Below are 23,677 nucleotides of genomic sequence, written 5' to 3' on the forward strand. Positions count from 1 at the left end.
TTAATTTTATGAGCAACGTACTTACACTTTATCTTTGTAATTAAATGTGAAATGAAAGAAAAGAAATGACATGAGAAAAGGAAATTCGATGTACGAGTATATACGAATTGACGGAATTAAAATTTAACGCTATATTTAAATAGAAGACGTGAAATATCTTGTCATCTTAAAATAACTTCCTAATAATCATTCCTATTCTTTTACATAAAAACATTTTTCGACTGTAACTTAAGAAAAATGTCTGCTAACGTGAAACGTGCCAGAAAAAATTAACAACTTCCATTAAATTGGCAAATTTCTCATTAATATCGTAAAACTCGCGTTTACAAAGATCAGATCAGTGTACATAATATACAAAACAAATGCAGAATATATAAATATAGCACATACGTTCTGAATTATATTCGAATTGGGCAGGGTAACCAAGTGAAAATATGTAAATTTCACGATGTGTAATGTACACTTTATCGAACTTGTAAGTAGTGTAGAAATAGAATATTTTACACGTAACAAAATATACAAACGACAATACACAAGTTAAATTATTTGTTAGATCCATGTATAACAAGCATAGTACAAAAGTGTTTTAGCTTTATGTACTGGTAATTATGAGAAATACCAACTTAATAGATGTATTTGGTATGTACCTAGTTAAGAAAACAATAAATTATTCTGAACAGATAAAGCGTTTAGTAGCTTGTAAAGTATGAATTTTCGAAAACGTAAGTATTTTATATCTAAGTAGTTAAGAAACGCGAGCAAGGGAAATCAAACAAAGGAACAAAGTTTTTTTGTTTAAAAATATTTAATTTGTTGTTCTATTATCCGAGGTTAGAAGCGATAATGTACAAAATCTGAATAAATAAGATTCCTCAATATTATTGAATTTTAATTCTAGGGTAAAGTAATATATCCGCATATTTTATTTATATACAATATGTATAAATAATGATGTGATTTGACTAATTTTGTTGAAAGAATATTTGTACTTTTTACGTAAAACTTCAGTCTTTTACAAACTTTCTTGTAATTAATAAACCAGTAAACACAATATTAATAAAATCTATTAAAATTATAAACAAACTCATAAGTTTTAATTTTAGTCCTTAAAGGTTGAAATATTTTGCCCCAATGTCGAGACACTTGTTTCAATCCAAAACATTACTATACTGAATCGATAATGTTGCATGTGCCACGAAAATGATGATAGTGTCAGATAACTTGTTGTGAAACGAAAAAGCATTGCATGTACATTTCTGTTGTTTTGTTGACCATGAGTTTGATGATCTTTTAAACTTGCCCACAGCTAAGAAATCAAACAGTATATCTAAACGAAATTAATTTCAAATTATTTTTTAGGTTCTAAGCTTTTATCTAATCTTTCAAAAGTTGCAAAATTTATTCCACAAGAGTCTTTTTTATCATAACCAAGTACACATCTTAAAACCATTTAAGTCTTCCTTAGTAATTTCTTCTTATCTTCAATAGTAACGAAAATAATTTAGATGAACGTTTGAAAATTGACACCCTGTATATTAAAAATAAAAGATATATTTTCTTCATAATTGGATAGGCTTTTTACAATGGCAATGTACAAATATCAAAATTGCAATTATACTATATAACATATGTATATATATAAGCTTCACATTTAAACACAAGATTCTTTATTATATTTTTTTAATACCAATATTTTAATAATTATAACAAGGGTTTTTTAACAAGAGATGTATAACATTGTATACAAATTTTCAAAAACCTATAGATAATTTCAGTTATGCTCTTGCATCATTAATTGTTGATGGAACTCTTACCTCAATTCCATCTAGTTCCTTAGACATTACTATTTGACAGCCTAGCCGTGACCTGAAATTAAATATTATATAACTGAATATGTCAATAAATATATTTATTGCTATACAAATTAATACTAATACACAATAAGATTTCTATTTATCCATTTGAAAATCAACATTGTAAATATGCTAATTCCAACATAGATTCGTAATGATTATAGGGTCATAAATAAAAAACTATGAAAATTTATTATAATTTCAGTTTCGTAGTATTCAGAGATAGCGATTTGAAATTCTACATTGAGATGCAGATTTCGAAATACCCAATACTAACCTGTTTTTACATAAATTTACAAAGAAAAATTCACTTTATAAAATATTAAAAGGTAATAGAATTAATAATGTGAATGATTTGATACTGATTATTATGAACTCACGTATCTGTTAATTCATATGCTAAGTCCAACATGTCTAATTTTCTTCATCTGTTGGTTTGTCAGGAAGTGCATCATAAACTTCTTTCGAAAATATTAAATGGCACGTACTACAAGTTAATGTTCCTTCACAAGCACCTATATCAATTATATTTTAATATTACAACATACTTATATAATAAAGTATCAAAAGTTAAAAATAATAAGAATATTAAACTCGATAAAAATGAAAATTTTCAAATATTTTCTACCTCAAAATTATTTATTTTAAATTAAGTAAATTATGCTTCTTTAAAACATACCATATCCATCTAAATCAATTTCATTATTTACTACTATGTCTAATATAGTATCTCCAACTTTCCCTTTTGCTTTGATTCTCTCTCCACTTGCTTTAACAAACGTTATATTTACTCTGAAAATAATATTTATGAAAGATAAAAATTATCTCAATATAATTATTTTCCTTATTTTTTGTGTTTCTTCAATTAATCTTCTCTTAATTATACCTTAATTATATGTATCACTTATGATAATAGAAATAATTTAAAAATAAGATATACTTGTCTTAATAATACATAAATAAAATTCGTATATCATATATTTATAACAGTGTTATATTTTTAGTTGTTCACTGTCAATGTTGTTCTTATTAATACTATGTTATTTTTCTAGATGTTATACTCCTACAAAGAGAAAAATTTCTTAGACATTATTATTAGCATTATTATTTTGACACCAATTTTATATTGGAAGGTAAGTACTGAAATTCTATTAAAAAAAGAAGGAAAGCACAAGAAAATTTGTATCACTTACTCTTGTTTTTCTGAAAGTGGTTGCGTGGTCGATATTCCTCTTGTTGCCTGCAAAAAGGGTAACGTTGTGTTGCTTGTATATTTTGAATAATTTGATGCAATACCGAGAATTGATCTCGAAAATTTTTGTAATTGATTTACTAACGCCATTCCACTGTCATAAATATCATGAGTATGGGACACCCTGACCGAACATCAGATAAGTATTGCGGAAAATATCAATTGTAGATCAATTGTACTTTGTACAGAAACTTTCACGGCATTCTTCGGCTGCTATACTGCCGACGTTCCTTTACTGTGATAGGTTATAAAACGGTTCCTAACACAAGTGACGTATCTCTACCGGACACGTGCTCTTCGGGCCACACGTTTTATGATACAAGACCAGCAAAATGATCAATATGTAATTTTACATATCTTACATTTTTTCCAAATGAAATATTGTTTTTATTAAACGTTTAAAACCTCAGGCAACATTTATTTCATCTGATTTCAGTTTTACAAATATATATCTATAATACATATCTGTATAAATTACGGTCTGGTTATATCAAACAGGGACCGACACTCGCTAGGGAAAACTGCCCAAAAATTGAATCGTAAAAACCAATATGAAAGACAACAAATTTCTCGTTCTGCGGAACAAATAGAAATGAGCAGAGTATCTTTATCTTTATCTGAGACATTCAAAGCGTATCACGCATACGCTAAACCTGAAGAAAACTTTCTTGTCTTCCATGTTCATTTTTCCCTTTTCATTTCCATATAGAAGAAACCATATAGAGGTTTCTTCTATATTTATTTATATGTTCGTGATTGATGCTATTGACAACATACAACTAAGGGGAAATACGAATAGTAATAAATAGATGTATAATTCATTATGCAATTTTATAGAATTAAATCTTATTTATCTTCAGATATAAAAACTATATTTACCAGCTGAAACACTAACGCATATGCAGTATAATATAATCTACTTAACAATCTCGTTTTAGTTATAATATGTGATTAATTCTTTTGCTATTTCGCTATAAACAGTTTTTTGTGCATACAATATTTTTTTATAGTATTCTAATATATTGTTAGATATTGTAAAGAAAGTAAAATACAGTTATTGAAGTGTGGGAACATTCAATGTTAACCTTGCTTCAAAAAAATAATCTTTCGAATGAATGGGGAATAGATTTTTAGTATTATAGTTGGTATAATGTCATCATTGTTTACAATGTGTTAGAGTTAAAGAAATGAGACAAATTAATATTTCAGAAGCAAATTCAATATTTAAATGATGTTATTTTAAAATGGCAGATGATATGAATGTTCTTTTTATACGAGGAAATGGAAACGTATGTATGGTAATGGAAACGTAATGGTTTTAACATTATTTTAGTACAAGATCTTAGCATAATAGTAATTAACAGTATCCATTACCTTTTAGTCAATTTTTGAAAAATGACATATATGATAATTTGCAATAGTTTGATAATAAAATACTTGTATCGATATTAATAACGTATAATTTGCTATCTCAAAAGGATACAGACACAGCCAATGATAATGTTTGGGACGATAGTGCATTAATAGAAGCATATGATAAAGCAATAAATTTAGCAAAAGAAGAAGTTATCAAGCGAATGGGAATGGATGTTGGAAATTCTCAACCGAAAGAAAACCTACAAAATCTTAAGCAGCCTAAACACGCAAGTAAATTACACAAGGTTGTGATTTTGATAGAATATTACAAATTTGATACAGAATATTATTAAATATATTGATTAAGAAGCAAATTATTTTATTTTGCTATTTACTTATATTTATTTGTATACACATCTTTTCTCTATAGAAATGGATCATAGGAGCACCTTGTCGTGCAATATACTCAGAGGATGGAGAAATTTATGAAGCTATAATATCAAAAATTTACGAAAACAATGGCACGTGTGTTGTAAAATTTGTAGGTAATACCTTTAGCATGATGGTTATGTCAATTAAGAAATGTACTAAAAATACATATATATATGAAGTAAAGGCTTTCGTATAGTCTATCACAGTGTCATTCAGCAGGTTCTTAACTCGGCAGGAGTACCTGTCAATGTCTATGGAGAGACCCGTGGGATATAGGGTCATGAACCATAAACATGCATGTTACTTATTGTTCATTATTAGCTGCTTGGAATATAATTCTCCTCATTAGACGAGTGATTATTACTACATATATCAAGGCAAACATTTATACATATACATTTATGCACGGGAAATTCTAGTACATTGCCTGTAAGGACAGTAACTGAATGTCACTCAGCCATTCTATTAAATGACAAAAATTTCTTTTACTCTGTGTTTAGGCTATGGTAATACAGAGAAAGTCGAGTTGAGTTCTCTTTTAGAATCAGAAGGTTTGCAAAGTCAAATAGCACAACAAAAGAAAGCTTTGGAAGAGAAATTCAATGAAGAGAACGACGAGACTTGTGAGACTAATTTTTCTACAAATGTAAATTCGAAAAAATATAATGTAGAAAAAATGGATTGTGAACATCACTTCATATCGGGACCATCTTTCAATTCGATGACTGATATAATGCCACCTGCACCTCCTTTACCACCACAATTAATGGCCGAGTAAGTAAAATTTAAAAATTCTAATGAAATGCTGAATACTTCTAATATTAATAAGTAATTTGGAATAAGTTTAACATTTTATTTGGAAAAAAAAAAATACGAAATTTTAATGAAATGTACTAGATTACCAGATAATGATACAGACGCACTTTCAAGTATGTTGATGTCATGGTATATTAGTGGTTTTCACACAGGTAATTATTTCATATAAGTATTTTATTGTATATTAAATTTTCAATGGACTATGTTATTTCTTTTGTAGGTTATTATCATGGTTTGAAACAAGCAAGAAACAATCAAGAGAACAGGAAGAAGTGTTGATTATATCAATTTTTTCAATAACAATATAACGATAATATAAGATATAATAAAATATAAAACTCATTGTATTTATTTACTTCAATTATTTGAAATAAAGAACAGCTTTATTTTCATATAAGACTTTATTTTTTTAAAAATAATTACTAAGATAAGAAAAACTAAAAAACATATTTTTGATAAAATACACTCACATATATATGTCGGGTTATCATTAGGATTTAAGGCGCGTAATGATCCTTCGTTTGAATTAGCCATTGTTTTACGAAACAGAGAATATATTTACGCGAATAAACAAGATTTTACAAAATATTATGAATAATGAGTTTAATAAATAATAAGATTAACAAACGATAAGTTTAACTAATAATTAGATTAAAGATTAATAAGTTTAACGAACAATAAGAGGAACGAATAATATGTCTTACGAATAATGAATTTAACGTATAATGAGATTAACGATCGATAGGTTTCACGAATAATGAATTTAATTAACGCTATTAACAATGTTCCGGGGTTCAAACGAATCCACGGTCAACGGGATAACTCTTTACTATGTGTAGAATAATTTTAAACACAGAATACAATTGCTGAGACACTCGGTAAATTGCTCGATGTATCACTTTCCAAGGCGATCACACGAATGAATATCTGATGAAAATCTTTTTCGCTATCCGACTGCATTTGTTTGTTATATGCTCGCTGGAAACATCGAGAAGGTTCCAATCGTTGTTGCTAGGCAATTTCTGTCAAAAGTTTGTTGTATACTCTTTGGAAACATCGAGAAAGATTCAAACGCCGTTACTAGGCAGTTTCTGTCTGGAGATTGATTCCTAATACAACGTGTGTCCCATTATATCGACATCTCTAAAGTACAATTCTATGCGATTTCTAGGGAGAACAATACAACCGATCCACACCTTCGTCAGGCAAAACGTTTATCCCGTGACCGTGGCTACGTTCGGCGACCAGTTGTCACCTCGAACTCACTTTCGCTTTCACAAATATCAAACAATTACAAATGACAATTGCTTAATTACAGTTATGATAAAATCTAGGCTAAAGCATTAGAAGGCTTCCTCAAAATTGCAAAGGGAAGGCTCCGGTTTTCCTTTCATCTCCGACATATATAATACAAGGATATAATACAACCGAACATTTTAAACTTAGCCTATAGCGTGTGCGCGCACACACACGCACGCACACACACATGACACACACGACACACATGCACACACATGCGAATGATTTCTCGAACGATAATCCATTTATTTATATTTTTCAATATCTGTCATTACGATTGCGTATTTATTTGTTCCGCGTATCATATTTATCTATTTGCATAACTGTAGGTGACATTTTTTTTAACAATTTTGCTAATATTTCATAACTTTTTAATTCATATTTCAAAGTGGTAACAGGTGTTTCTTTCTTTTCAAGTCTCCTCCATATCGGGCTTATTTCTAGTAGCCACGCTTGCTTACAAAGCAATTTTATATCTGCACAAGAATATCTTTCAGTACATTTTACTATGTGGTTTACAATATCTGTATTTTCTAATAAGTGGTTGCTAAGGTATAATTTGAATATACCAAGTCGAGCAACTTCATTGGGTAATGATACGTATATTTGCTTTTCGAGACGCCTGAGTAAAGCTGCATCAATGCCCCTAATAACATATTTACAATAAATATTATCGTTCTATTATACTAATAATAATGAAGGAATACTTCAAACAACACAATAACATATTTGGAATTTGGAGAAATATTACGATATTTTCTACTTAGAAAACATTGAAATAACGTGATATACGTACCAAGGGGAATTAGTTGTAGCCAGAAGAACTACATTAGAATTCTCATTAGACACTAATCCATCCAATCTAGAAAGAAGTTCTGATCTGAATCTCTTTGCAGGTTCAGACAATATACAGTCTCCTTTATTTGTGGCGATCCAGTCAATCTCGTCGATAAAAATAATTGTAGGCGAATGACTATAGGCAAGTTCAAATAAAACCTGTTCAGTTTAACAAATGTATTATTCATTAAATATTATATTCGAAATTCCTTAAATTCATTGCCTCATCGCGAATATGATATCATTTCGTTTTCCAAACAACTATTCTATTTATATATAAATGACGAAAAATAAAATCAAATCTTTTTATACCTAGAATCTCTCCTTCATAGACAAAGGAACAAAGAAACTTACATAGACAAAGCAACTTACACGTATATACTTCTCGGAATCGCCTCTCCATTTGCTGACCAATCAGCTGGCAGTTATGTTAAAAAAGGTGCAATGGCATTCTGTCGCGACTGCCTTCGCTAACATCGTTTTCCCTGTTTTGTATATTTCTTGTAAACACGTACAGAAATGAAAAGAATGCGAGTATCTTACCTGTACCAGGTGGGCCGTACAGCAAAATACCTTTCCAGGGGGAAAACGGGCCATCAAAAAAGATAGGATACTTAAGGGGATACACAACGGCCTCCTTAACAGCGGTTTTGATATACAAAGATAAGATACAAAGATATACAAAGATAAAATGGCATCTTCTCTATATTAAGTAAGCGTTACGTAATTTGATATTTGAAGCGTTACCGAAATCACGTCATCGTCGATATACGTTGGACGATTTATCGACGGGAATTTTATCGTTTAAAAGCTTTACGATACGTATATTAATCGAAAATAACTTACGCATGAGACGTCCTCAGCAATCTTTCGTAATTCCGGATTATCTGAATAAAGCTTTTCAATGCATTTCAATATCTTCGATTGCATGGATTGTTCCATTGGGACGTTAAATAGCTCTTCTGATGAACGTCCATCACTCTCATTGGGGAATATTGACGTCACTGTCATTGCGAGATTAATATGATTCGTATTGTCATCAGTTATCTTCTGCTGTAGATTCGTCTCTTTCACAGGCTCACTTCTCGCTTGTTTACTAAAAGATTTGGCTTTTGTCTCAATACTTCTACAAACACTGGATCATATTGTAATACGATACGTTGAATTTGATACGTTGAATACGATACCGTTGAATAGGATACACGTTGAATACCGTTTAAGTTTAATATCGTTAAATAATTTAAATTCTTACGTTTTGCTTGCATTTGTCACTTCCCTCGTCATTTCCCTTCCAGTTATTTTCTTACACAATATGGGATATTTTTGAAATTTCATCTTGTAATAATTTTCATACTCTGCAACGATAATTTCCAAATCGATGTTGTCGCAGACCCGATGTTCGGGAGACAGACGAGCTTCCCGGAATAATACATCGCTAATGTCTATATACCTAAAAAAATGTAGTTTTTAATTAATTATAGTTTTTAACTGATTAAAAATATTTTTCGCAATGACTGAACACTATAAGATAACCATCAAACAACTGTTTTATCTCTAGGTAAGACGGGCAAAAGAATGTATTTACTATATAAATCCTCGAAGATAATTTCTTGTCTTCTGCTCTTTAATTTCCAATTTTTAGATGGATAAGAATAATTTGAATTTATATTTCATATATTTGTTTATAACTAGTTAATCTACATTATCGATTGAGTTATTCTTAACTACTGAATTACCGATGTCGAATTTTCAAATTTGGTTTCGCCTTCTCTTTCCACGATGTCCACTGATTTCTATTTCGATTGGTCACTGACACTATTCAAGAGAATTGGAACTAGGAATATATTTTAATTATAATATACTCACCCATTGTGTTCCAAATAATCACATACAAGGTATAATATGTTGCGATGACGTTCCGAAATACGACTCTCCTCCTAATATAATTATTTTTTCATTACAATAATATAAGTTTTTTCATGTAATTTTTTGTTACATTTGCGAATTCAACGAGTTACACATGATTTTTCATGAAACACGAACGTTAAAAATATTTGATACAGCCTAATTATAAAAATTGTTAGAAGCAAAAGTCATAGATACTATGTGCGAGTATCGCATGAAACGAACAGCTATTAAGAGAACTGCAGCAATATTACAAATCAAATAACAAAACACACACGTCTGTGACGTGGAAATTCTAAAATCTAAAATCTAAAATCTAAAATCTAAAATCTAAAATCTAAAATCTAAAATCTAGAATATTCCTTACCTTTTTTCGCAGATTATAAAATATCTTATTCATACTACCTTGCATCGATAAATCACCGTTCATAGTGACACTTTCAAATCGCCTATCGTTTCTCAATGGATACGAGAATTTCCGTTTATTACTTTAAAAACAACCCGTCCATTACGTTTCTCTTAAAAAATTCTTTCAACTCCGTTGAAAACCGTGCATCAAACAAGAGACAAACGATTTGTTGCCATGGAAATGTTTGGTTCACACATAAGCAACGCACAAATATAATGATAGAATAGCTGAGTGTGTGTACTGTATAGTAAGATGGATGCAACATGGAAATAGAAAGAGAACACCATGTATAGATACTTCCTGTCCTTGTTTAATCAGGCATGCACACTAGTGGACACTGACGCTGCTCGTATACCGCTGTTACATATTTCCTGTACAAGCGCGCGTCATTAGACAAGGACGGAACATCCTCTCTCTACTTCTCTATCGCGTTTTTAGTTCGCTCACGCGCTCTGTACTTATATCTATTACATTTCCACCATAAGCAGCGGCCGTGCAGTGACTTACAAAAGTTCCGAACGGTTCCATCCTGGGCGGACGGTTAATTGCGTTCGGTACTTCGAGACAGGAAGGTGAGTACAGAATCGCTCCTCTTAGTACTCTTATTAGAAGTGTTATCATCGAATATAAGTTTTTTCAATAAATTCTTATCGTTTTACAATCTTTCTAGAATACAATGACGTCAGCAATCGATCATTTTCGCGAATTTATTGTAAATTAATTGGGGGAATATCTGGAGTTCTTTATCGGTTTCGACTGTAAAATCAGCAACTATTCGAATTTTTCATTCATAATTGTGACGTTTTCGACTCTTCCGTTGCCAAGACCCCCTTGAGAGATTTTTGGCACGTTCCATCACCCTTGTTAAACGAGTGCACATTGGTGGATATATTGATTTTAAAAACCAATACGTGAACGAGGTTTATTATCTCACTGGAACAAAGAAATCCGTTTTATTCGCGAATTTTCCGTGTTTCTTCTTAATTTTCGTGAGTGTCTGGTGCGGAGCATTATTTGAATGAACTTTTCATCGTTCAGATTATATTTCGTTTAAAAAGATTGAAATTGATGTCGAGAAGAAATGAAACAAGGTGCTCGGGCATTCCATCGTTTCCCGGGGAAAGAGAAATATGAAAAAAACGGTCGTTCTTCCTTCTGCCATTTTCGTCCATTACCAAAATGGTATGACCCAAATGTCCCGGGCCGTGAATCAATCAAGCGAATTTTGAATAATTTTTGAATAATATCCAGTTAATAATTTGTGAAACAAATTAATTTCATTTTATTGTTGGAAACAAATTAGTTGGATTTTTCTTTCTTTAGCAGTTTTCGCCGGAGTTGACCTGACGTGCTACTTCAGTTTCCGTCTTCGCTTCTCGAAACTTCCAACGTCCTTGGTGTTGGAGTCTCCTTGTCTAGGTGAGTACATAGCTTCTAGATACTCGTCGCTGTTCATCCTTACGAGCCTCTCGAGCTTTAGTTGTCAATTGTTATCGTTAAAGGAAGAGAAGCTCGCGACAGATGTTATCGAACAAATCGTTTCTTCTCGAAAAGTTCGAACTTGTTCGTTGCGTTTGAATATATATAGACGGACGCCATTTTTCATGACATCTTCATGATTTGTCATGTCGTGAGTATAGCTTCTGACTACCACATGTTTGTGATTTAACCACTTGTGAAATTTGACCACTATACCGTGATAGAAAAATATTTCCAATGAATTATAAATATTTTACATTGTGAATTATAAATATTTGTTACAAATTATATCGTACTTGAGGTGAAAATGAACCATATATCTGCTTATGGAATACGAGGTAGTAAATCATTCGAAACATAATAACGATTAATTAAACACATATACAATAACGTTTACGAATGAATATTGCGAATTATTGTATGGCTTTAATGCGGTATTTAATGTTTTGATTGCGGTCTTTGAAATGGTATCATAGGTGCTGATATAATATCGCGCGAAAAAGGAAAGACCAGTGGTTAATATTGCAGGTGCACCAGTGCGTTGCGCTCGTCGGGGGTGGTTTTGACGCCGGTGCCGAGGAGAGACGCAGAACGTGTTCGATCGACCCGCGAACGTAGCCCGTGCTCATACTGCGACAGAGTTCGTTTCAGTTAGGCTCAGTCGCTGTTTGTCCGTCGACAGCGTATAGTCGCGTCGGCCTACGATTCCTTTTTTCTTCTTGTTTCTTGCGAACTCTCTCGCAACAGCCGTTCTATACGTACGCCGCCAGTATATCGCGTGATCATCGTTCCCGTTGCTTCCCTTACCCTCTCACGTCCTTCGAAGAAGACCACCCTTTGGTTTTTCCTTGTTTGGAGGGAATTCATCGCTCGGACACATGGACTGCGAAGCACGAGGGTTGATCGAGGCATCAGCGTGATGTACTTTTCAGGTTTCATATTTTCTCTATGATACTTTCTAAGGAGAATTTGAAAGATATACATTTTTAGGAAATAAAGGTTTTTATGGAGTCATCGATAGGTTAGAATTTAATTAACTCTCTTATAACAGGTATTCCAATTTTTTAATATATAAATTTAGTTTCCTCTATGGTGTTAGAGAACACAATGCGGGCATTTTATGATATAACGAATATATTCGTATATATTTTAGTTTATTCATTCGTCAAATTTCCCTAGTAGGCCGGCCTGCAGCTCACATGCAGCACTTAGTAAAAATTTGTTTTGTTAGAGGTTGGCCATTCTTCTTGCTATAAGAATATCGTGAAGTCATATCATATGATAAAGCACCTTCTGAAAGCTAGATGCTCGATAACGAGCCTAATGATTCTCGGTAGTTTGTAATGTCAAGCTTTGAATTGGCGAGATCGCTCTGCTGTCAAACGGCCGTCCAGCGGCGACCACATTCTTTAACCACGTTCAAGGGGTATATCACGCTACAGAAACCATCAAAGGGTTTGCAAGTTAGTTGCCTTTTAGAAGTGGGGCAGTTGGTTGTTACATGTAATCCGTAGTTGCTGGCTGTTCTCCTTAGTCGCCATACATCATAGAGACGACAGTTATAGTCGCCAGTTGTCCTTGCTAATGGTTGCTTGTTGTCGCTAGTTAGTTCTCGTTATCGTTATGTATTCCATCAATCACGCGAAATTTAACGTATGGGAATTTATTCTTCTTTATTCTTTCTGTAGGGAGATTTTTTAAGACGAGGAAAATATAGAATATTTTAAGACGACGGTAAGGTTTGAATTTAAGTAACTGTTTTATGATACAACAAAGTGGAAAGACGATTTAATTTTATAAAGTTTAGGGTAATTTTTTAAAAAACTTCGAATTTAAAAGATTCAAATAGATATCTTAAACGTAATTAAACCCTCCATATCGTAAGAAATTAAATGAAACTGCGCAACAAAGTTGATACATTTAATGTATTATTTTAAACATTTATTTAAAAACATTTATTTAAAATTTAAGTGTAGGCGTCGACGCGCGCGCGCCATTCGAAGCATTTGTCAGTTCGTTACATCTGCGGTAAAAGTTGTAACTACGAAGAAGCTTAACATATGGTGCGTCTCAAGACGACAGTAAAAAGTATTAAGAGATTTTTCGAGATTTTTTCTTTTAAGTTTCCAAGTACTTTTTCTATTTAACTTCTTTTTTTTTTTTTTGTTGCATTTTCTAACAATATTCGATAAATAGAGACGAAATATGACAGTTCTTAGTTCGGGGATTTATTGGTTCGAAAGTTACTTGAAAAGTGTTTCTGGAGTTCGTGCGGTTAATACTTTTAAACTTTTACCGAGTACGACTTATTCCGTATGGCTGGACAAATCTTTGTTGATACTGTAAGCGTAACTGTAAGCGTCCGGATATTGTCTTGTGGAGATAGAAAAATACACGAAGTATTGATTGAACTACATATTTTTTTAATTCTTTTTTAATTCTTTTAGTTCTTCATATATTGATAATAAAACGATATTCCGCTACTTTGAGCACAATATAGTAATGTTTAAATAAATAATAAAATTTACGCATTTCGTCTTCATGCGTCGATAAGAAAATGCAAAAAAAGTTAAAGAAAGATGATGCGCAGACGCGAAGTTTAGTCAGCAATAATATTTAAAACCTCTAAAATATATTGTACACATTTATTTGCAAATAAGCTCAATGAAATTGAACTGTAACTGTGTTTCCAATAATGTCTTCGATGTATTGCTCGCCATTATGTCGGATTAACAGCTCTAAGTGATCGACCTTAATCACTAAATGTCGGCCGTGATTCAGTGGTATAGCTTTACATATGACGGACATCGCAGGCGCTTGTAAGACGTCCATTGTGAAACGTTTCCAATAGCACCGTTTATGCACCGTTTATGTGATGGTGAAATCTGAATATATATATCGCTGAAATATATATCGCTTATCACTTGAGTCTGACACGATCGTTTTTAAATAGAATCACAATTTTTTATTCTTTACAAAATCAGTCTTTAAAGATTATGTGCAAATAAAATAGATAAATAGATAAATGGTTGTAGAAACTTATAAAACAGATATTACAAGTATATCTAAATAAATGATATATTTATAAATTGTAATATTTGATCTAAAGTTTAAATAAATAAAAGAGATACTCGTGACTTACAATAAACGTATTTTTTTTTTCAATTTTTAAACAAAGCAAAAGTGGATAACAATTTTTCAAAATGTAAAAATCAACACAATGGTTGGTTTCTTTAATTAATCAATAACGTTTAAAGTTAATTAATGTCCAGAGTGGTTTGTACATTTTGTATTTCGCCGTATTTCAACGTTCGATGTGTAAATAGAACTTGATGCCTGAAATATCGAAAAAATAATTAAATCCGATCGTTCCGTCGAATTTGCAAATTGTATACTCGTGTAAAATCGAGTGCGCTTGTGTATGCTGATACGAAAAGTGGTAGTATATTTTTCTTTTTTCGATTATCGTTATCACTTTTTGTGTGGAAAAATTAATTCCGTGAAATGGAAGTGCAATCAATACGGCTTATCACGAAATAATAGCACAACGACGGTACATATTGGTATTGACGTCAGCTTCACAAAATTTCCCGAGTATCGCGGTCGACTATTTGGGTTAAGAATTCATTTTCAAGGTTCTACAAGCACGAGTATCTTATGGATATGAAATTTTCAGTGTACATTTTAATAACCATATTCCATATTGCATGCTGCGGTCCAAGAAAAATCCGCAGTTAATATTCTGCTAATCCCTGCTGCTTTTAAAGACCATAAGTAGTCGTCCGTAAGGTTTAAAAGATTTCGAGTAGATTTGTATTACGTATTTTATCTTCTAATTTTTAAAGAGAGGATCGTGTTTAATTAATTGAAAATGACGAAACTGTAATGGGACATTATTATCAAATATTAAACGTGGTTCCATTGGGTACTTTTATGGTCTTTGCGAGATATATATGCATTATACGTTGCTATTGGCAACGCGTAGCGATGAACGATGGAGAGCAATACCTTCGTTATCTCGTCTCGGTTGTGTACATATCAGTAATGCACAGTACTCGTACTAAATATCTTACAAATTCCATACAGATTTTCAGATTAGTTTCGAATAATACCAACACGACCATGATAGTCACAGTACAGTATTAAATGGTGCCACTATGCATAATACACTCTTAAAATGTTTCTACAAATATATTTGTCCGAATATTTTTGTCAGCTACTATATCCTAACCACGATTTATTAAACAATATATAGATTTAAAAAAGAATATATAACGACATTACTTGTTTAGGCTAGATTGGTTTAACTTGTATAGTTTTAGTAACTGTGTAAGATCAAACAAGAACTTATCGTTAGTTTGGCGAGATTTGATTACACGAAGCAACATAATTGCTTTGAAACTCAGGACAGAAAACAATGTCAACCGGTAGACGCGTTTGTCTGGTGAACGTGTAACGCGTGAATAATAGATAGCGACAATCACGCGAACGCTAGTTACAGCTGACTTGGCTTACATTGTAGCATTCAAACTAGAGTATACGAGCCGTAAGCACTATTGAAAGTTCAAAGGCCGACTAGTGAGCTTCATCCTATCTCATTTTTTAATCAGGCGATGGATCGACGAATCGTATTGATTTCGAGGATTATTATAGTTCTGTGGAAATTTTAAAGCGCGGTTTGTCTAATCTTGTCTCGTTAGCTACAGACTCTTTGGCGAGCAGCCTGAAACTTGATCCAGTTTCGAGAAAATGAAAAATTCGTTTCTTCTCTTTGCTTCCCTGTTCCTTCTTTCCTCCTTTTTCCCTTTTTACATCGCGTTAAGACCCGTTAAATAATATTGACTGCCGTGGACGCTGGCTGAGAAGTGCACTTTATAACTAGCTTTAAAATCACTGACGTCGATGAGGACAAAGGTAAGTTAGAGGGTCATTTATCTGAGCTGGTGTTATTCGACCTGAACTCTGCAGCTTTTCACAGTTTCTTTCGTTTTTCTTTTAAGAGCAGAGATGTTAACTGGTCTCTTGTTACGTGTAAGAAAGTACGTGTATGTACTAAAGCTTATTTATCACCAATTGGTTGCTCAAAGTCGAGATATACATACCTATATTATATTAATACGTTACAGAAGATTACGCGTTAGTTAGCTTATGAGAATTTATAGTGTGTCACAGATCACAAAAGCAGAATGACTACTTTTTTCATAAACGATATATGTATATGAATTGAAAGTTTAACTATTACGTCACATACTTCTCTCGATAAACGTCGTCGAGTGCATATTGTTAAAGAATATTAGCCATTTGAATTCAATAGTTTCGAAGATACTAATGCTTCTGTGAAGTTTTTGCAGGCTGTTAATTTTTTATTCAGATACTACAAATTTTAAATAACTTCGATTAGAAATAAAAATCACATTACATTAACGCGTAGAATGTAACGTAACGTAGATAATGTAAATATAAATTATATTACAAGGAAACAATACGGTAATTGTAGGTAATGTGAAACATTCTGGTTAAAATTGCATCCTTTGAAGGCTAGGACACACAGTACTTACGAAGTAGATTAAGTAGCAAATGGGGTACTTAAGAAAATTCATGTTGTCATTGTTTAATAAACATCTTCAGCTAATAGCTTTCTGCAAAAGCTGGTTTAAGTTATGCTAGCTTATTCCTTATTAATTGCAATTATATTGTTCGTATCTCCTAGAGGATTAACAATCCATTTTTATAATGGATAATAAAAGTAAATTCCTATTAGGTTGTCCCAAGTTTCTTTCGCTTTATAAAGAAATGACAGTTATGTTATTCTATATTATTTTATATTAAATTGGAAAAGTGCTAAAATATTTGATAAAAATGTTAAGAAATTCTGATATTGATTTAAGCGTATCGATTTATCTGCTCTTCATATTTGATCAAACAGAAATTGTTAATTATGATTTCCACTTAAAAGCGGATTGCATATTATGAGGATAAATTATCAAATTCATCTCTAATATACACATTAGAGAATCATTCATAGCCGTAATCCTGTTTACCGCTAACATTCCTGGTACTCAATCATTCATTAGGAGACTGCTCTAGCCGCACAGAATACACCTGTAAATAATTAATCGCCATTAATATTCCATCGACTTTTGAAAATCCCTCATGTGATCTATTTCATGCGATGAGAATATGTATAAATTGAGATTGCGATCGACCATCCTCAGTCGGATAAATCGAGTGATTCAAATTATAGCACAAAAAAAAGTTAAAACTAGTTACATTATCTTTTTCAATTTTTATGTATTATTTGGCGGAAGAAACTTTGGTAATTAGTAAGTAAAGTTCACCTCCTTAATGTTAATGATTTTAATATGTTATTAAGCTCAAAGTTCTAAGGAATTTTCTATATATATATACATATACATAACTGTGTGCGTATATATATAATATACGTATAACAGCCAAAGTTCAGCTCTCAAGTGTACGCAAAACTTTTATGTTCATTTTACGCTATACCAGTATGTTTCATGAATTTGTTTGCTAACAGTATCGAAACAAATAACAAGCAGAGGACGAGCTATTCATGAATTGTTTTGCCAGCGTGTACGCTCCCAATATTTTCTATTTGAGAAAACATACTTGTTGCTATTGCAACTACAAATATTTTTACAGTCGACGCTTTTGCCGTGAATCATTGGCTAACATGTAAAATCGAGAAAAAACATGGTTTATTGTGATGGAAATGTGGAAAACCGCAAAACCGATATAGAAGGGAAAATAAAGGAAAGGAAGGTAGGGATAAGTAGAAGCTTGGGGCCAAGTTTAATTCACTGAAACCGAGCTGCTTGTATTATCACAAAACAAAATTGCCAGTACGTCATTTCCGTACTCTCGTCCTCGCGAAAATGGTTTTGCTCGTGAAGAAAAAAACGAAGAGACAGGGAAGAGAGGAAAAAGCAAACGGAGAGCGCTTTTAAAAAGCTGGCGAACCGTGTGTTACCACAACGAGACACGCGGTGCTATTTGTCGCTTTAAATTGTGTCGCAACTCGTTTTTGAGATCTTTGCCAGGGATGCGTTAAAACACGCTGCAAATATATTTCTGGCTTTTCTGGGGTTTAACTGAAATATGACAAATAACGTTGTAAAACATATGTACTTATGACTTACAGAGTAATTGAGTGTACAAAATATAATAGCCAGCGATTTAGGGCTTTAAAAGATCAAAAGAAAAGAAAAGAAAAGAAAAGAAAAGAAAAGAAAAGAAAAGAAAAGAAAAGAAAAGAAAAGAAAAGAAAAGAAAAGAAAAGAAAAGAAAAGAAAAGAAAAGAAAAGAAAAGAAAAGAAAAGAAAAGAAAAGAAAAGAAAAGAAGAAAGATAATATGTTGCGGCAGTTTAAGTCGATCTAAGAAAATAGATAACGGGAGGGGGGGGGGGGGGGGGGAGGGCAAAGCTAGTTAATCTGGAAAGAATCCAAGCGTCAATTTCAAGCATTTACAGAGAATCAAGCGGGCTGGTTAAGGTCGTGAGTTGAGCAATTATCCCGCGTTAGGTTCAATCAGGTTAGTCCCACGCGAAATTGATCCAACCATGCGAAAACGAGTGTATTCTGATTTCTGTTGCAGATACTTTTGGATTATTTGTTTCCGCTTGTCATCGAAATTTTTTACCAACAATGAACGTGTACGTGAAAGCACTCATAATTGCGGTAATCATAATAGTGTCGGTTCTTCTTTATATTTTCCAGTTTGTAAAGATTGGTAAGTTGATACTGATTAATTATGCGATCGAAATCCTATATAATGGCTACAAAAAATATTTGCATCATTATTCTCGTTTCCTAATGAATCGCTGTTTTAATCAAGTTTTATATTGCATCAAATTTCTGTAGTTACACGAAAGTACTAAATTATAGAAAACTTGATATACACGGATTTAATTAATTGATAAATTAGCCAATATATAGGCATTATTATTTATTATATTATATATCATAGGCATTATATATTAGTAATGTATATATACACTTTTGAATTTTAGCCTTCTTAGCCTTCTATTCTTATATCCTTTAAACGTGATTTCAAGCTACAAGCTACTTTAACTCAAATAGCTCGATTTCAAGTTCTAACGTATACTGTAAAGCACACTTGCGAAGTGAAACAGTAAACACGATATGAAAACTCTCTCCCCAGTAAGAAATCGAATATCCAATTTCAATCGTGCTTCATCGATGAAGCATCAATGCTACGTAAAAGCATCGTGGCAGCCGCAATGCGGATCCGTTGAACAAAAATTTCCTGGCGCGATCGTTTTCGTAACGCTATTAGCCGTTTCAGTATCAGGGATGTTTTAAAAATCCGTATCGGATTGTACCATGAAGCGCAATAGCGCTTCGTTTATTTATTTACGAGAAGTGCCGATCAACTCGATTGCACTGCTCTTTTTTTTTTTGTCGAAACATACCGTTCAACGCGTTCACGCTTCACTTCATCAGCTATATCAGAAACGTTACACTAAAGAGTCAAAAGGTTGCCAAATATTCGTGCTTTACCTTTTGTTTGTGTGACGTTCTGTAATTGGTTTTCCAATTCAAGAGGTAATTTATACATTAGTTTTTTCTTTATTTGGTTTACGATTATTTGAAAGAAAAGTAATTACGAGAGGAAACTCTGATAGACTAGCGGCAAGCTACGTTCGGAACCGAGCGCGTTGTGAATTGACAATCGTAACCAAACATCGCGACACAGTTCGCCACACTACGTGTACAGCATGATCACGCTGAGTGGCGTTGAAACGGTTAACGTAACTGCGCGTACGACCGTCGAATGGCAAAGATATTGAAGCTGAGAATCGTTTTCAGATGTTACAAACAGCTGTGTTGACTTTCAAGGAGAAACCATTCGACATGATCTTACGTTTGAGCCGGGACCTTCGGTTTGCAGTTTCTGCACCTGCTATAATTCGAGGCTGAAGTGGTGCCAGTCGATCGTATGCAACCCGCCCGTAGTGAGTATATGCTGATTACTTAAACACTTAACACAACCAGAGAGAAACTAAAGCACACCGTTAACGCTTGCACGCTGGTCGTTAAAGCACATGCTACGCGAACAGGGTACACAGCGATTCATCTAACTTGCCTTGAATTACTTTTACAAAGAGAAACATGGACAGGAATAATTTTTTGTTACGAGTCGTTTAATTTATTCGTTCGTTAGAACGATTGGTCTGACAAATTCAAAGTCTTGTTCCGTATAAATATTTTTAAACAAGCACGTCATAAGCTTTGTATATTTTTTTTATCGCAACGAAACTGTTCAGAGAAATGTTGAAATTATTAATTACAAAAGAAGGCATTTACGTTGTAAAAATGTTAGCGAAAACATTTGTGAAAAAGTTACTTTGTTATAAATTCTACAAAAAGAAATATTGAAAATCACGCGCCATTTATTCAGTTGCACGTATGAAAAGTATTTTGCATTCGCGCAAAAGAATCCCTTAAGGATACATATTTTATAATAATTGGAGTGTCAAAGTTATTACGCGGATTGGCGTATACGTGCCTTTTAATGAAACTAGGTTATTCATTTGTTATTCGTTCCTAACTTTCAACTTTATGATTTTTGCGGAATAAAATTTTATATTCCGGTTCAGTTTATAAATGATTCATTTTGAATTTAATAAAATTAGAGTTACAGCAGTGCAATTTAATAAAGAACAAATAATCATTTGTACTTTATTAAAATGTTCTTTTAGCGTCTCGTTTTAATATTTCTCTAATAATATTTTGTTAACCGTTATATTTAAATGAAGGTTTTCAAAGCAGAGACGTACTTTAACGTAGGAAATGGACGTACATTTATAATGAGAATTCAGAAGCAAAAATATTTCATACAAAAATAAATATTCCCCATGTAAATAGGTGTAAATAGCTACGTTATGACTTTTATATGTATCTAACGTTTTTCCATGCAAGCTAACGTATATTTGCTTCTTCGCTTCTGAGTAGTAAAACCTGGCATTCATGCGGCTGATAGGTAGTTACGCGCTGACAACGAAAAACATAAAATGAATAAAAAACATGAGCCATCCTATAAAAAAAAATAAAGCTGCTTTTATCTTTCATTATATATTCGTCAGAATATTGTTAATAAATATTTAAGTTCAGATTTCAGCTTAAATAAATGCATAGGATTGGACATTTATTTATATATGTATCTGTGAACGCTTTTTGACATAAAATTTTTATAACGACTAAAATGACATATTCCGATATTAAATTAATTTGATGAGAATAAAAACTGAATTTTTTAAACGAGATTTTGTATGAAGTTACATTTATTGGGAAAAATTCATTCTTTTATAATATGATAAAACGAGACTCATAGTCTGTATAAATCATTTCATGGAATATTATGTGTATGTACATGTGTTCTACGCTTTTATTATAAAAATGCTAAATGAACATAACGATCAAACGCATCGACAAATGCATTGAACATATCGATTGTTATTTTGAAAAATTGATTATCTTTTATTTGTTTCGAACTACAAATTGATTGAGACATTCGTGTTTGCTAAATTGCGAATTTAACGCAATGAAGTCGTCTGAATCCCTTGCGAGCATGTAAATATAGCGTCGAATTAACAGGTCAATTACTTGAGGTTGGAACTGAAAGAAAGAGAAAGATGGAGGAGGTCTTGCCTTTGAATGCTGGACACTTCTAAAGCCCACAGTTCGCTGAAATTGCCAGAGAATTCAATTAAATGGCAAATTAAACCATTGAACTGAATCTGTTTCCAATCGTGAGCTTGGAGGTTCTACCCTTTGAATTTTTAAACCAGTCACCCTTCTTTTGTACGTATGGTAACGAATATAATTCATAAACTAATGAAGTGTGTAATTCAATTGAAAGCTCTTTTCACTGAATCCAGTTTAGACTAAGAAAAATGATATAATAACGAAATTATCAATTTACAATTTATAGAGCGTATACTTTATTCGAAAGTGAAGTTTATTACTGCAAATATTAGTTGGCTATTTATAGCCTGTTTGAAAAGGTGATTTAATTTCGATTGATTTTCGATAAGTTTTTGTTGGTTTACTCAGGTTAATTAATCTCCAATAAAATAGAAATACCAATCCGGTAGTATAATTGCTTTCTTGCTTATTACCTTTTTACTAATTAGCGATGCACGATTCCAGACCAGTAAATATTTTTCCATCGGGAGAAGTCAGGTCGAGAGATGCAAGATTTATACGCTCGTTCTGTCAGTTATCCCAGTGTCTGTTACGCGATAGAAAATGAACGAACTGAATAATAAATGCATTATCGGCATGAAGATTGCTTGATGTAGGCCACCGCTTTTTTTTCTATCCTTCCGATACCATTTTTCTTTTTTTTTCTTCTTTTTTTTTCTTTTTTTTTTTCTTTTTTTTTCTTTTTTTTTCTTTTTTTTTTTTTTTTTGCGAAACACTTTGCTAGTCGTGAGAAGCAGCAATTCGGTAATACGAGCGGTAATACGAGCGGTAATACGAGACAAAGCGATTCAGAACTCGAATTCATTTGTTGGAACGACGCCATGGGCAAAAGTAGATAATGGAAAACTTTCTTCCAAAGACCATTTGATAGCGCCGACGTAATCAAGAGTGTGACGATATTGCCAGAGACGTTTCTGCAAATAGAAGACTAACTTATTTGCGAATTGCCGTAACACGATTGCCGCTGGTAGTATGGTTAGTAATCGCTTTATTGAATTTTCGCTTGATGTGACATCGTCGAGAGTTTCTAGCGAAATTCTTCTCCCTGTAAAACTATGTTTCTACAGCAATGGCTGTAATTTTCGAGTTACCGTTTGCGAAGAAATCTTTTTCTTTGTTACGTGTAATAGATTATTTTTAAGTTTTAAGTTTTAAATTACATTGGTAACCTTCTATAATTTATTACTCGAAGGTGGTAATTTTTTCTTAAATAGTTTGTTTTTCCTATAATTTATTATAATATATTTTACTACAGAATCCTCAAAAACATGATGTATGTATATATATCCT

At 32.4% G+C, this 23,677-nt stretch overlaps 3 protein-coding genes and 2 pseudogenes across 7 annotated transcripts in view; 2 read left to right on the forward strand and 3 right to left on the reverse strand.

The window, feature by feature from the left end:
• Positions 1 to 23,677, reverse strand: part of LOC126878138 (omega-amidase NIT2-like) — a 59,749-nt gene that overhangs the window by 21,948 nt on the left and 14,124 nt on the right. The window lies entirely within an intron of this gene.
• The window catches only part of LOC126878124 (uncharacterized), a 63,205-nt gene that overhangs the window by 16,826 nt on the left and 22,702 nt on the right, over positions 1 to 23,677 (forward strand). The gene's annotated exons all lie outside the window — the stretch shown is intronic.
• Positions 1,532 to 3,334, reverse strand: LOC126878161 (adrenodoxin-like protein 2, mitochondrial; annotated as a pseudogene).
• Positions 2,794 to 6,106, forward strand: LOC126878156 (survival of motor neuron protein-like). 5 transcript variants are annotated; one of them, XM_050640712.1, is made up of 6 exons: positions 3,940 to 4,394; positions 4,584 to 4,766; positions 4,892 to 5,006; positions 5,394 to 5,667; positions 5,791 to 5,861; positions 5,930 to 6,106. In XM_050640712.1, the coding sequence occupies exons 1-6, from the start codon at positions 4,350 to 4,352 to the stop codon at positions 5,986 to 5,988; spliced, it is 747 nt and encodes a 248-aa protein (XP_050496669.1). In that variant the 5' UTR covers positions 3,940 to 4,349; the 3' UTR covers positions 5,989 to 6,106. The 5 variants fall into 5 exon arrangements, with proteins under 5 accessions (XP_050496664.1, XP_050496668.1, XP_050496669.1 ...); XM_050640709.1 differs by lacking the exons at positions 5,791 to 5,861; positions 5,930 to 6,106 and having other exon boundaries at positions 3,940 to 4,246; positions 4,315 to 4,403; positions 5,394 to 5,686; XM_050640710.1 differs by lacking the exons at positions 5,791 to 5,861; positions 5,930 to 6,106 and having other exon boundaries at positions 3,943 to 4,246; positions 4,315 to 4,394; positions 5,394 to 5,686.
• Positions 6,092 to 10,725, reverse strand: LOC126878172 (katanin p60 ATPase-containing subunit A-like 2; annotated as a pseudogene).

Source organism: Bombus huntii, chromosome 2 (assembly GCF_024542735.1).
Source record: "Bombus huntii isolate Logan2020A chromosome 2, iyBomHunt1.1, whole genome shotgun sequence".
NCBI lineage: Eukaryota > Metazoa > Arthropoda > Insecta > Hymenoptera > Apidae > Bombus > Bombus huntii.